The 15,911-nt window shown below is 36.4% G+C and overlaps 1 protein-coding gene across 2 annotated transcripts in view; it reads left to right on the forward strand.

Annotated features, from left to right (window-relative positions):
* The first annotated feature begins 748 nt into the window (after positions 1 to 748).
* Positions 749 to 15,911, forward strand: part of DSC3 (desmocollin 3) — a 42,670-nt gene continuing 27,507 nt past the window's right edge. Inside the window, exons 1-5 of one of the 2 annotated variants that reach the window (XM_081078656.1) lie at positions 749 to 1,182; positions 10,007 to 10,091; positions 11,801 to 12,000; positions 12,697 to 12,816; positions 15,097 to 15,252. In XM_081078656.1, the coding sequence (XP_080934782.1) occupies positions 1,117 to 1,182; positions 10,007 to 10,091; positions 11,801 to 12,000; positions 12,697 to 12,816; positions 15,097 to 15,252 (627 nt within the window). In that variant the 5' untranslated portion in view covers positions 749 to 1,116. The remainder of the gene's footprint in view (positions 1,183 to 10,006; positions 10,092 to 11,800; positions 12,001 to 12,696; positions 12,817 to 15,096; positions 15,253 to 15,911) is intronic. The other variant, XM_081078657.1, reaches the window with a different exon arrangement.

Below are 15,911 nucleotides of genomic sequence, written 5' to 3' on the forward strand. Positions count from 1 at the left end.
ATTTGCATATTGGAATTAACCAATCCCTGTTAACCTAGTCAGCAATCCTTATTTGCATGAAAAAAATACATTTTGTGGCTTTTGCCTTGATGAAACTTGCCTGTCTTTGTTCTATCTAGAGTGCAGTTTGGGTTGCTACCATGTTTCCCCGAAAATAAGACCTAGCCAGACAATCACCTCTAATGCGTCTTTTGGAGCAAAAATTAATATAAGACCCAGTCTCATTTTACTATAAGAGCGGGGTCTTATATAATATAATGCAATATAATATAATATAAAATATCTGGTCTTATATTAATTTTTGCTCCAAAAGACGCATTAGAGCTGATTGTCTGGCTAGGTCTTATTTTCGGGGAAACAGAGTAGCTGAATTTTGTAAGCTTATGTGAACCTTTGGGTTTGTAAACCTGGTCAGACAGCAGAATTTCTTTTAGTTGGTTTGAGTTTCCGGTATACCAAATGCCAAGTTCTTCATGCCATTTGGGATACTTTTCCCTCCGTCGTTTATCTTATCCTGTTAGTCAAATTTGGAAAGAATACATATATTTTGTATATCAGGAGACATTGCCCCGAACTTCATCAGGAGTCCAAGGGAGGAGCCTGTGATCCAGTCCCAGAAACGTTCCTGGCAGCTACCTAGGAGCGCCCGTGTAGGGGCAGGGATCCCTGCAGGCGGATTTGGGTTCTGCGGTCGGAATGAGCGGTGCGGCGTCGGCTCTGGGGACGCCGGGGAAGATCTCGGCGGGGAGGATCGCGCGGAGGGAAGGCGGGGCGGTAGCGCCGCGGGGCAGCCGAGGGGCGTGGGAGAGCGGGCGGGGCCCGGCTCGTGGGACCGCTTTCCCGCGAGCAAGCGCCCGGCGCAGACCTGGGGAAGCGGAGGGGCAGGCTCGGGCAGCTCCCCAGCGGCTCCCGCGGTGATAAAACTTGAGAAATAACAAGGAGGGGCGGCTCGGCGTCTGCTGGGTCCAATCCCGTCTCACAAGCGAACACGCTCCCAGGCAGGCCAGCTTGAGAGAGGCCAAGGCGACTTCGACACTTGCAGCCGCGAGAAGCTCCCCGCCCGCGCCGCCGCACCTCCGCGGGGTATCGCGTCCCCGCAGCCCGTCCCGCGCCCCGATGGCCGCCGCCGGGCCCCTGAGTTCCCTGCGCGGAGCCCCCTGCAGGCTGCTGCTGACGCTCCTGGTGAGCGGGAGCCTCCGGGAGCCCGGGTGGGGACGGGGGTGGGTGCCCGCGGGGGGGAGCTGTAAGGGGCAAAGCCCACTGGAAGGTGACGGCTGCTGCACGGCTTAATCGGGGAGGCAGGAACGAGCCCAAATTCAGGCTCGGAGCCGTGAGGATAGATGGCAAACGAGCTTTGGGAGAACGACTGGGACTGAACTTTGTTGTTTGGGACGCCGCGTTCGATTGAATTCTGAGTCGCGGCGTCACGGGTGAACGGGGCCTGGGGTTCGCACGCCTCCCCTGGCTCCCGGGGCTGGTGGTGGTGGGTAGGATGCGTTTGGGTGAAGGAGGAAGGGTATTTGGCCAGGTATTTCAGGATCCTTGAGGAAGCAAAACACAGGCTTGAGATGTGGTTCAAAGGGCCGCCGCCCACCCCAGGGTGACTTGGACGGGGGACGTTTAGGGCGTGGAGGGGTTGAAGTGGTGCTTCTGGGTCCCGGCGTGGAGTAACCTCTGAAAAACCGCTGTCAGGTTTTGCCTTCCCTAAAGGTTATTCAGCAGCTCGCTCATACCGCTCATCCCCGCGAGCCACTCCGGGCGCGAGGGCGTGGGAAGGCTGGATAAAGGCTGGGTTGGGGTGGGGTGGTTGGTGTGAGGGGACTGTTGTGATGAGACGGAGGGGATAGGGTCAAGGTGGAGGGTGGGGTGGGGTAGGCGTGGGGTTGGGTGTTCCTTTGGCTCCCGGGAGGATTGCACAAGCCCAGAGCCCAGCGTGGGGGTCTCCTGTGCCCGGGAAACCTGCGACGCAGGACGAAATCGAGCTGGAGAGCAAGTTAGGGACAATTTTTTGAAAACTTGGGAGACAGAAAGCGAAAAATCAGAAACTCTGACGGTTGCACTCGGAAAGTGCAGTGGAAAGGAGCCGCGGACCCGCACATCCTCTCATCCAAGAATGGGCATTCAGTGGCCAGAGGACCCGCCTAATTCGGGCGGTGTGCTCTGACTGCGCGGATTCTTGCTGTTCTTACGCCTCCAAGGAGGGAGAATGAGTCCAAGATTTGTCCTCTCTGAGTCAGTGAGGTATGTGTATTAGATTGATAGTTACGACCAAAGATAGATTCATGGGCAGGGAATTGTACAAAAGAGCGCAGCGACCTTCCAGACATCTGTTCCAACAAAATGTCTGAGCTGATTAAATGACTTTATGAATAAAAACTGTTCTCTGAGAAAGGGACTGGAGAATAGGGAGAAGAAACTACAAAGGTTTTGTGTTCCCAAGACTTCCCATATTCGCTGGAGGGTAGGGCATGGCATTCAGGGAGCTGTCCTAATGACAGAGGGTTTTTGGGGTGTGGCAAAGCAAGAAGGTTCGTGTACATCTAGAGATAGCATCAGTTGTAGTATATGATACTCGTTTAGGATTATTAAAAAAAATCCTACAGTTTAGATTAAATGGTATCTCTGGAGATTTGAATACTGGAGAGTGCATATAGAATAATTCCTTTCATCCGTGATCCCCAGTTTACAAACACCTTCAGTTTCTGTGCAGGTGGGTAAATTAAGACTTCTATTGGCCATTTTATGTCTGTAGCTCCTTTTGATTCTTACGACTACCAACGTTTCAGCCTAATATGAATGGCGTAACACTTTAGAAGCACAGTTTTCATTTTATAGATGCTTTAATGGATCTTTTGAAAACAAGTTCTTGTTTGAAGTGAGAGCTCTTCAAGGCAAGTCTGTAATACAAAACTAAGACTTAACATGTTAGCCCTTCCCACTGAGCGGTCCCGTGGGTTGAGCAATGTTTCTTTCCATTTGCACTTTTCTTCTCCTGCGTCTGCACCCCTTTACCACCTCTCTATTCTCAGTACTCTAAACTGCTGTGATTCCTAATGATCTCCCTCCCCCACCACACAAACAAAAAAAAAAAAAAAAGAAGAAAAAAGAACGAGAGGGGAAAACTCTTGATGTTACAAAAATTGTTAGGGATGGTGAAAACTGAATTGCATTAGCTCAGTTGCTCAGATGTCTTCAGCTTGAGATTCTTTTAAATATGTGTTCAATGTTCTCCATATCAAATCCACTTTGGGAATTATGTTATCTATATGTTAAGAACGGTATGTACTTGGACACAGTTAATCTATCATTTTGCTAAAAGGGCTCTTCAAAAGGAATGAAAATAGTGTTTTCCTTTATAGCATAACATACTTTTCCTCTTGGATTATATGAATTCTACCTGCAGCCTATATTGGCAAACAGGCATGCTACCTTTCCAGATTTTATAGCATTAATTAATGAGAATAATGTGACTCCTTTACCAAGAAGACTTTTTTTCCTTAAAAAAATGAGTGTAATAATTCCGATTATCTTTGGTATCAGTGAAAAAAAGCTTAAGGCAAATAAAGGAAGTATTATAAATGAGAACTAGTTTGTATTAAAACCATGATCTTAAGGAAGTCAAAGTTTTAGTATTTATTTAGATAAGTGCATTATCAGTTACCTTTTAAAAAGGAGATTGTTGATGTGCATATTGAGATACAGCTAGATCCTGAAGCACCTTCTGAATCACTTAATACATGTAAGCTCAGGCACATTTTTGGGACCTGTTGCAATCCTATTGGTAGTTGGTATTCCATATGTGACACCTGTGGTGACTTGTAATTCATCATACATTTCACTTAACTAGAATTCCATGTTACAAAAAGTTTGGTTAGAAAGAAATTTAGTCATAAAATCTACGCATTGAAAATACCGAGAGGTAAATCTTACCGTTTACCTTTAAAGTGATAAGAATTTCAAAGGAAATATTTCCATTTTGCAGAAGGCAGTGTCCATAAGAAAAATGACAAATTTAAAATCCTTAACTATTATGCTCACTCAAGAGGATCCTTATTTTTCAGACATTCCACTAATTTCCGTTACTTAGCTTCTTTTTTCCTTTATTGAAAAAGGGAGTCATTTTAGAAAGCTTATCTTACGTATTCACTATAAAATCGAACAATGTACAGAAGTGAAACAATCTCAATTAACCCCTTTAGTTTTCACTCTCTTTTTGGTATTAGATTTTTCTATCAGTATTTAATGATTTGTATGATAAGCATATATATACAATTAGTTGTATGTAAGCTTATCATACATTTAATAAAAAATGGATTGTACTTTAAAATAAAACAAAGCAGCTTATTTTTCCAGAATACAGTGGACAATGATTTCTATTATCATTTTTAAAAACTTACTTTGTTATATTTTAATTTAAAGCTGTTTGCAACTCTAGGTTTCATAAATCAAATATTTAAAGTTGCCTTAGATGGTTCTCCATTAAAATAGATTTTTTTAAATAGCTCAAATATTCATTCCATAATTCATCAATTTTTTAAGTCTTTGCATATTGCAATTTTTATTGGGCACTCTTCCATATAAATTATTTTAAAAATACATTTAAAGGTTACTAGTTCATCATTACTAATTTAATGGTGACTTTACATTTTTTACTTTATTTTCATTAATATATCCAATCACCACAAATACAGTATCACATTAAATTTAGTTTCAAGAAGCATGACATAACTGAAATGTATTTATGAATATCATCTCTTTCAAAAATTATGTCAATGAATTAATTGCAAATTCTTTCCAATGATACAGCAATGAAAATTACTTCTGTATACTTAGCATGAATAAATTTCACAAGCATAATTTAAGCAAAGAAATCCAGTTGCATACAGTAAGCATATGACTGCATATACTGGGGGTAACAAAAAAATGTATACACATTTTAAGTGTTGTCATCCATGCTCAAACAGTAGTTCGCCATAATCAGAAGTGTCTGGACTCTGATGGTAACCACTTTGAGCACCTCTATAATTGCAGAAATCGAATGTTACTTGTATTCATCTTTTGTTATGAGTATTATAATTAATACAGTTTTTTCCTTTCTCAAAATGTGTATACATTTTTTTGGCACTCTCTGTATTTAAAAACCAAAAATTGGCAAAATAAACCTGTATCTCCTTTAGGGGTAGATAGATAGATAGGTAGATATGCACCAATACATGGGGTAAAATAAGCAAAGGCAGGGAAACAAACAACACAAAAATCAGCCTTTAGTTGTTACCCAAGTTTTAGGGGTTGAGGGATGGAAGGAAATACAATTGGGGAGAGATTTGAAAATAACAGTAATGTTTTATTACTTAAATGGTGAGAATTCCAGTTTTCACTTTATTATTTCTTAAAATACTCATATATGCTATATATTGTCTTTTTCATTTATATTTTATGAAAAACATGTTAAAACAAGAAACAAGCAATAGAAAGGATGAAAAAAACCAAAAGTTATTCTTTGAACATATAGACAAACCCTGCTATGATTCAGCAAGTAAAAAATAGAGAAGGCACAGATAAAACAATGTTAAGGAAAAAAAGGAGACATAGTCACCAAGAGGACAGATGTTTTAAAAAAAACATAATAATATTAATGGATTATTCCAATTAATTTGAAAATACAGACAAAATGTGCAATTTCCTACAAAATACTAATTACCAACATTGACTTGAGGAGGTATAGAAAGTCTAAATAGACTTGTAACCATTAAAGACATTGAATTAGAAGCCAAGTGTCTCCATGCACACACCTTCACATCCATCAGGCCCAGACTTGTGATAGGTGAATTCTTCCATAATTATATGGAACAGATAATTTGTACCTCATGTACATTGTTTCAAAGAACAGAAAAAACTGGAACTCTTCTTAACTTATTTTATGAGGATTGTATGAAGTTGAAAAGAAGTAACTTGACTTCACTTATGGACATATATTTGAAATACTAAAATAGCAGCAAATGAAACCAATAATGTATTAAAAAATTATCGTGTCCTGTAATGTTTATTCTAGGTATGGAAAGATGGTTTTGCATTAGAAAATTTATTATTGTTCTGTATTTATATGTGTATATGTATACATACATACATATGCATATATAGTATATTCAGAGAGAAAAACTATATGTTCCTTTCAAAATAAGGGGGAAATTATATTTATTGTGATAAAAAATTCTGAGCAAACTAGGAACATAAGGGAATGAACTTTGTCAACATAGTGAAGCATTAGTAATTTTTTTTTTTAAAGCATTAGTAAATTTGACTGCTTTAAAATTGAGGTACTGTTTATCAAAAGATACCACAAAAAAGAGTGAAAAGGTAACCTACATAAACCTACAAGTAAAAAGTACTGTAATTTAAAAATAGATAACTTTAATATGGAAATGATTAAAGGATAGGAATACACAATTTACAGAAGATAAATGGCAAATAAATGATGCTCAATCTCAGTAGAAATTAAGAAAATGCAAATTAAAGCAACAACCATAAGATTGGAAAAAATTTTAATGTCCTTTAGAAGTAATTGTAGTAAAGAATTTGAGAAATAGAGAGATCTAATAATCTGGGGGTATACATCAGGATATCTTGTACCTGCAAGGCTATTCATTGTGATATCATTTGTAATAGAAAAAATGGAAAACAAGAAAATAAATTACCATCTTAGGGAAATGATCAAAATAAACTGGTATCTTCTTGGAAAAATCTTAAACATACTGTGAGTGAAAAAAGTAAGTTGCAAAAATATGCACATAGACACATACTACACACAATATTAGCTTGTAATTTTATGGGCATGTGCATACGCTATATATATATATATACACACACACATATATATATGATGAAATTATGAAAACCTTCAGAGGAAGTATAAACATCAACTTAGAAGAAACTATTGCCTAGAGAAGAGAGATGGAAATGGAAAAGAGCATAGGACTCTAGCACATCGGTAAATTTGAATTAAAAAAATGAAGCAAAAATTGCAAAATGTTAATTTTTGAAACATCTGGATGGATACATGAGCATATATTATATTTACTTGATTTAAATATTTCAGAGTAACTTAAATATTTTTTAAAAACTTGTGATTAAAAATATGTTGAACATGACTTTCTTTTGATATTAAAAAATACCAACTATGGAGTTAAAATATATTTGGACCAATGAGTATATTATTGATTAACACCATTTTTCACTGCAAGATAACAACTATAGTCTTAGGAGCAATATGCAATTGAGCACATATAATATATTTTTTTTTAAGGCAAACATCTTTTTACTTCATTGTCACAGCAATCTGATTATGACTTTCTGAAAATGAGTTTTTTGGCTTGTATTTAAATGAAATAACACTATTACATGTTGACCCCACATGTTCAGATTTTTGAGTTGTTTTCTTAACTAATTCAAGCAAGGATAAGATAGATGTTACAGAAATGCAATAACATTTTGAACACAGATTAGTTAAGAATTTTGATTATACATATATATATATATATATCTATTTACAATAATATTAGCATGACTTAAAATCTTTTAATTTTGTGAAGAAATCTGTTTTATATTTGATTATTATCAGAAGTGAAGTACTTCTTTATGGTTACTCAATTTATTTTGCTGAAATTACTTACATGAATTTGTAAATTTGAAAGAGCCTCTCACTGTCAATTTGTAGAGGTGGGTGTGGAAAGAATCATTTTTATATCAATGACAATACATTTTTTTGTTTTAAATAGCTTTATTAAGGCATAATTTATGTATCATAAAACTCACTCATGTTAAATGTAGAATTCAACTAAGTTTCAGCAAACTTACAGAATATACAATCATCACCACAATCTAATTTTAAAACATTTCCATCATTTTAAAAAGAAACCTCATACTCATTTACAACCATTCCCCATTCCTACCCCCCAGCCCTAGGCAAGTAATTTACTCTTTCTACATTATTTCCCTTCTTTGGACATTTTATATAAATAAAGTCAGACACCATGTACCATTTTGTGTCTGGTTTCTTTCACTGGACCTAAGGGGATTTTTTAGGTTATGCATTGCTTTTTTTTTTAACAGCTGAATAATGTTCAATTTTCTGGATATAAAACATTTTGTTGATCTAGTCAACAGTTGATGGGCATGTTAGTTGTATCCTCTTTTTGATTATAGTGAAAAATGTTGCTGTGAATATTCATGTAGACGTTTTTATGTGGTCATAGGTTTTAATTTCTTTTGGGTAAGAGTGGAATTACTGGATCATATGTTATGTTTATGTGTAGCTTTTAAGAAACTGCCAAACTGTGTTTTAAAGTTGCTGTACCATTTTACATTTCCACCGGCAATGAATGAGAGTTCCAGTTTTTCTACCTCATCTCAATAATTGTTACCCCTGTCTTGCTTATGTTAGCCATCCTAGTAAGTGTATCATTGTGGTTTAGGTTTGCATTTCCTTAATGCCTAATGATATTGGGCATTGTTTCATCTGCTTATTGGCTATTTGCATACCTTCTTTGGATAATGTCTGTTTAAATTCTCTTTTGTGTTGTCTTTTCATTATTGAGTTGTAAGAGTTCTTTATATATTTTGGTAGAAGTCCTTTATTGTTATGTGATTTCAAAATGTTTCCTCTCATTCTGCGGGTTTAATTTTCACTTTCTTTGTGGTATTTTTTGAAGGGCAAAAGTTTTTAATTTTGATTAAGCTCCATTTATCAAATTGTCTTTCATCATTTGTGCTTTCGGTGTTATAGCTAAGAAATTATTGCCTAACCCAAGATCATGAAAAATTACTCTTCAGTTTCCCTCTAAATAGCTTTAGTTCTTACATTTAGGTTTGTGATCCTTTTTGAGTTAATTTTTATGTATGGTATGAGGTAGAGCGTCCAAATTCATTTATTTTTTTGCATGATGTTATCAAATTGTCTCAGCACCATTTGTTGAAGAGACTATTTCTTTCCCTTGATCTTTGTTGAAGCTGTTCATTTTAATGGAATTTGAATTGAATTTGTAGGTGAATTTGGGAATATGTTTTCTGATGCTTGATGATGGGATATCTATTTTAAAGGACATTGTTTGCTTAATTTTGTTTTTAGATATTTTTATTGCTAGTGAACAGGAATACAAGTGATTTTTGTATGTTGATGACCTTGAATCTGCATCCTTGCTGAACTCCTTTATTAGTTTTGATTTCTTTGTAGTGGGTTTCTTAGAATTTTCTATATACACAATCATATCATCTGTAAATAGAAACAGTTTTACTTCTTTCTTCCCAAACTGGACACCTTTAATTTCATTATTATTATTATTATTATCATTATTCTTATTATTACTATTATTAATTTGTGTAATTGCCCTGCCTAGAAGCTCCATACAGTGTTGCCTAAAACTGGTGAGAGTGGACATCATTGTCTTGTTCCTCATGTCAGAGGACAGCAGTCTTTCTCTATTAAATGTGATGTTAGTTGTAAGTTTTCCGTAAGTTTTGCCCTTTATCATGTTGAGCAAGTTTCCTTCTATTCCTAGTTATTGAGAGTTTTTAATCATAAATGGGTGTTGAATTTTGTCAATTGCTTGTTTTGCATCTATTGAGATGATCATGCGGTTTTGTTCTTATTCTTTTTTTAACAACTACCTTATTCAAGTAAGAATGACATACAAAAAATTGTACATATTTAATGTATACAACTTGATGAGTGGAGATAAGTGTATGTCTGTGAAATCATCACCACAGTCTGTGCCATAAACATATTTGTTACCTCCAAAAGTTTTCTTTCACCCTCCTTAATTTATTATTTTCTTGTGATAAGGACACTTACCATAATATTTATTCTCTCAGCAAAAAATTGAAGTATACAATATTGTATTGTTAACTGTAAGCACTATGCTATACAAATCTCTAGGATTTATTTATCTTGCATAACTAAAACTTTGTTTTTTATTTTGTGCTGTATTGATTTGACCTTTTTTTGTTCTAGGTCTTCAGTTTTGCTTGTGAAGCCTGCAAAAAGGTGGTATTTAATATGCCTTCTAAACTAGAGGCAGACAAAGTGGTCGGCAGAGGTGAGGAATTTCAAAACTGTTTTAAAACAGAAATTTAGTTTACCTACAGTGGAAAAAGCAGGTTATCTAACTTTTGCATTTTGGAATTAATCTGAATCTATTTATAATTCGATACAATTCAAGATAATTTAACTATATGTTTCTGTTCTTTATAACTCCGTTGAATTCTGTGGTTGATTCTAGTGCAAATGTTCTAAGCCAAGCTTTTATAGTCATTCATGCCTTAAGGGTTTAAAAATTACATAAAGAATTACATGTAGAAGATAGCCCTTTCATTGCCCTGGGATTCAAGCTTTAGAGAGCTACAGATAAAGAGCTGAGAGAATCAGAGCAGTATTTTTATTGATGCAATGGTTGCATTGGTGAACATAATAGGGTGAGCCATTCCATTCAAAATAGAACTGAATCAACTATTTGCACACTGAGAAAACAGGGAACTTCCAACTTTCCCAACAGTAAGTATGCTTTGCCCAGGTGGACTTTCCATGTGGTACAAAGTATCATGTTTTAAAAAGATATATAGCTTGTTCCAGAGATAGAAAATTATTATTTTTTCAACAAAGTGTAGCATTTCTGGTTATAGGGACTCATTTAATTTTATTAAGCAAATGTCACTTTAATTCTTATGTGGAGAAAAAAGGAAGAGCTGTAAAGAGAGGTCAGGGGTGTTCCTCTAGGGAAATAGATTAGAGGTTATCATTCTGCTAAAAATGTAAAGATGGGATAAATCACTCTTAAAAACGTTGACTCCTTTTTGACTACACATTTCCACCTGTGACAAATTAGGATTAAAGAGAAAACAGTATACTTGGAATTAACCACTATGCTGTACATCTGAAACTAGTAATTTAATATTGAATGTCAACTGTAATTGAAAAATTTTTAAAAAGTTAAAAAGTTAAAAAAACACTATACATGGGTGACATATGAATCCGTTGAGAGGTTATTAATTTATTAGTTTGGTTTCTGTTAAGGCAGATAGTTGAAGAAGGGGATGGATTTGATACTTTTGATATTAAGTATCAAAACACTGATACGGATGTTTATATTTCATTACCTTTTACTACAGGGCAAAATTTCCAGGGAAAGCAGACCCCATGTAGCCTTTTAGTGGGGAGTTCTGGGAAACTAGGAGCACAAAGAGAACTGTGGGCCTAGTGGGGGGAGGCTTGTTAGGAGGGAGTGTAACAGAAGAGTGCCAGTGGGAAGAATTCGAAGATAAATTTTTCTTATTTGCCTATTTGCCTAACTCATACACTGCATTGCTCTTTGGACCCGTGTAACTTCTGGCTGAAGACAGGTGTATCTTAAAAGACTCAAACTATATTAAGGACAATTTTCTGTTTGTTTCTTCAGGTGTGTGTGTGGGTGTAGGGCGTATGGCTCAGCTTTGTCAGGATTACAATAGACACACCTCTTTTATAGAAAGATCATTTTCATAAAGCTTTTAGAAGCATATGAAGCTTTAAAGCACCTTATTTAATACAGGTATACAATCAAGGAATTGCTATTTTTTAACTGAAAGAAAATTATCTTTTTTTTTTTTTTTAATACAAGTAAAGAGACTGGTTAAGATATTTGGTAAAGGCAAAATAGTTGATTTATTTTATTTTACTTCATGATTTTGAAGAAGATTGTATAAATTATTTTAAGGTTTTTTTTAACCCCCCAAGTGTTTCACTTTACAACATGGAAATTTTTACTTACAGTTAATTTGAAAGAGTGCCTCAGGTCAGCAGATCTCATCCAGTCAAGCGACCCTGATTTCAGAGTTCTAGATGATGGGTCGGTGTACACAGCTAGCACTATTGAGTTGTCTGATGAGAAAAGATCATTCACCATATGGCTTTCTGACCTGAAGAAACAGATCCAAAAAGAGATTACAGTGCTCCTGGAACATCAGACGAAGGTATTCAAAGTACATTGATATTTTCAGACATGTTTTTCTTTTTATTTAAATATTTTAATTAAAAGTGCAGAAGACCAAAGGATAGTTTTTTTTCCCTCCTCTCCTCTTTTTCTTATTTTTCCTTCATTTATGTTTGCTTTTCCTTCCCACCCCCCAATGCCTTTTCTCTCTCTTTCTCAACACAGGCTAAAACTGGCTTTGGTTTTGCCAAATGAATGTAAACAGTCCCGTATGGCTAGGGCTTCGATATTGGACACCTTAACACAGAGTGTTAAGGCAGTGAAGAACGTACATTTGCTTGCTCTGGTTTGTCTGAGAGTATGAGGTTTTAGCAGAAAGAACAAGTAAATGCTGTCTATAGATTGTTACAAAGAGAATGTGTTCTTCATCTCTACTTGGGACAGAACAAGAAGAACTAACGTTACAGTGATGATTTTCCTAACCTGAAAGTATGATCAGTGTTAGAAAGGTACGTATACAAAAGAAGTTCTCTAGTTTATGAAATCTTTAAAATCTGGCTACATTCTTTCTTACCATTCTAATATAAAAAGACCTTATTATCTGGTCTTTGGCTTCAGTATGGAAATTCCTGAGACTGAACCTCCAGAGAGGCGTTAGGTTTATGGCTCTCCACTACCTTACAGCAAAGCAGGCTTTGATCCTTTTGTTTATTTAATTTTCTTTCTCTAAATTCAGGTACTGAGTAAAAGACACACTAAAGAAACTGTTCTCAGGCGTTCCAAGAGGAGATGGGCACCTATTCCCTGTTCAATGCAAGAGAATTCCTTGGGCCCTTTCCCTTTGTTTCTTCAACAAGTAGGTTTTAAATTCCTTTTGATTGGGAGTATTTTAAGTCCAAGAGTCTGTTTTGTTCAGGTTTAATAACTCTTTAAATATTTTAAAATAACAGATTTGATTGAAGATATTCATGAAATGTAATAAAAGTGAGAAAAACGAGAAAAATCACTAAAAAACTAATAACACTATGAGAAAGACTCTCTAGCCATTCAGTGATCTTTATTAGTTTATTCATTCATTTAGCAGCTAGTTACTGAGCAGGATATAGTAATATCCTGTGGAAGGCACTGCTGTGAGTACTGAAGCTAGAAATAAATTTAGTTATGGTGCTTGCTCTCATGTAGTTTCTTAGCCCAGTGAGGGAGGTAGAAGCAACAAATGATTACAATGTTGAGGGATGAGTGCAGAGATGGTTTGGGGTGATCTGAGAATCCATGGGGTAAGCACCAGGTCCTGAAGTGAAATGGAATAGAAAACAAGAAAAAGCTTAGAGGAGGAGATCTCTGAGCTAAGTTCTGAAGGATGAGAAAGTGTTGTGCAAGTAAACAATTGTGGAGAAGATGGAGGTACGGAGGTGAAAGCGAGCAAGGCTGTTTAGGGGAGCCCTGGGTAGCTTAGTCTGGGATCCCAGGTGTGATGGCTGTGGAGCAGGGAGATGAGGCAGAAGAGGCAGGTTGGGGTCAAATCATAATGGAACATGTGTGTTCTGCTGGGAAGTTTAACTTTTTCCTAAAAACAAGAAGTTTTTAAGCAGGGTCAGGTTTACTTTTCCTAAAGATCTAAATGGAATATACACAATGAAAACAATTATTGAAATAAGGCGATGGCATGGAGCTTGCCTTTTCCCCTTAAATTTCTATTACTGTGGTTGATGTTTTATACCAATAGTGTGACCTGTGTGTTATTTGTTTACATTTTTAACTATTCTTCCAGGGTCTCTTACACTTATTTTTTATTTTATCCAATGCTAAACACTTATTTCTTCTTTTTAATTATTGTACTTAAAGCATGGAAGAGGCATTTTAAGAAATGCTTTCTGATTACGAAAGTTATGCCGGTCATCGGTAATTTTAGCCTTTGGATTACTAAACCAGTCACTACCTCTGAATCTCCATTTCTTTGACATAAAGACATACATTGATATAGCTGACCTCTCTCTCCTTCTGGAAATACTTTCTTCACTTGGCTTCTAGGACACCATTCACCTAGTTTTCCACTTAGTATGTTATGTTAGTTCTTCCCTGCTCTCCGTCTCACCTACCCCCATACCCTACCAGCCCAATCTCTAAACTTTGTGAATTTCCAGGGCTCAGTCCATGAAGCTTGTCTCTTGTGGTTTTTTATTTTTTGTGTTGTTAACATTCACCGTCTCTGTGATCTCATCTAATCTAGCTTTAAGTGTTATTTATACACTGGAGACTTAAAACTTCATATTTCCAGCCCAAATTGCCTAATTGATATATCCACATGAAAGTTTAATAGACATTTCAACAGACATACCATTCAAATGTTTGGGTTTTCTCCTAAAAACACCCTCCCATCTCAGTTAATGGCAGCTCCAACTGAAAGTTGTTGGCATTCGAGTCTGTTTGGTAAGGCTTTGGTTGTAGAGAGCATATTTCTGTTATAATTAACAGATAGGGATTTACTACAGTGTATTAAACAGTTTATAGAATTATTGGGAAGTTTGAGGAAACAAACTTTAGGTTAAATTTTCAGTAATGAGCCCCAAGCTACACCACAGAATCCACAACCAAGGGGCACGCTGCTTTCTCCACGATGGGGAAGCCACTAATTCTAGAGCCAAAGTGCCATTGCCATGGTCAAGAAATCACCAGAGTCAGGAAGCTGCTTGTCCAAATACAGCTTCAGAACATCTTAATTGCTCCAGTCAGCAAAAGATTGATCCATACCCTATCTCTCAACATCCACTAACCTTGTGCAAAACTACTGGAAGTTCTGCTGCTAAAAGAAAGGAAAGGAAAGTGGGAGAGGAGAGGAGAGAAAGGGAGGGAAAGGAAAGAAAAGAAAAGCATCTAAACTATGATGCCAGCAAAAATAGCAGAAACAGGGAAAATGAGACATCTACTTCGTTTATGGCTTCCAAGTCTCATGCAAGCACACTTGATTGTCTGTATTTAAATCCAGACCTTGGTGTATTGGTGAAGTGACACATGATTATTATTTTATTAAGTCATCTCTTTAAAAGAAAATTATAAACACATAGTCTGTGTTTTTTAAAACTAGCATTTTAATGGAATTTAAGTTTTTTACGTATTTTTTTTTTTTTCCTTTTAGGTTCAATCTGATGCAGCACAGAACTATACGGTCTTCTATTCAATAAGTGGGCGTGGAGTTGACCAAGAACCTTTAAATTTGTTTTTCATTGAGAAAAGCACTGGAAATCTGTATTGTACTCGACCTGTGGATCGTGAAGAATATGATATTTTTGATGTAGGAGTTTTATTAATATACATGACTTTAAGTGATTAAACCATGTTTTCTTCTGATATTTAACTCTTTCTTGTCTTCTTGCACTCTCTTCTTAGAGGCTATCTTAAAGTCAAAGGAAGTAGATAATGCAATATTTTGGAATACTAGGTCTGCTCTTTATCTCAATTTCTGTTAGGTACACTTGAAATGAAGCCAAGTTTAACTGTATTTGAATGTAAATTCCGGTAAATTTCCAGTTGTTTTTGCTTATGAGATATTCTTGCTCTCTCTGGTCATGATACAATTTCTCTCTCCAGTTCATGGACACACAATCTTCCCTCTTCTGCTCTAACTACTTTTTTTGGTCTTCTTTCCACAAGTATGATTCTCTGATCATATCTGAGAACTAGATAAGGAGGTAAAAGTGGGAGATCAAGGGTTAGTAAACTAGCATTCTGAGATGGATGTGCTTACTGTCAATGGGGAATAACTCAGACAATTTTCAGTGTAATATGGTAAATGTAGTGGGGTCATGTGGTCATCCCTGTGGTGCACGGACAGTGATTTCCCATAAGAAAGAAGGAGTCTCCTTCTAGAAGAAGGAAGAGATGCTGGGTAAGCAAATATGACTGATGTCCACCACATGACATTTCTTAGCTTTCGGTTAGAAAATTATCAAC

Source organism: Rhinolophus hipposideros, assembly GCF_964194185.1.
Source record: "Rhinolophus hipposideros genome assembly, chromosome: 17".
Lineage (NCBI taxonomy): Eukaryota > Metazoa > Chordata > Mammalia > Chiroptera > Rhinolophidae > Rhinolophus > Rhinolophus hipposideros.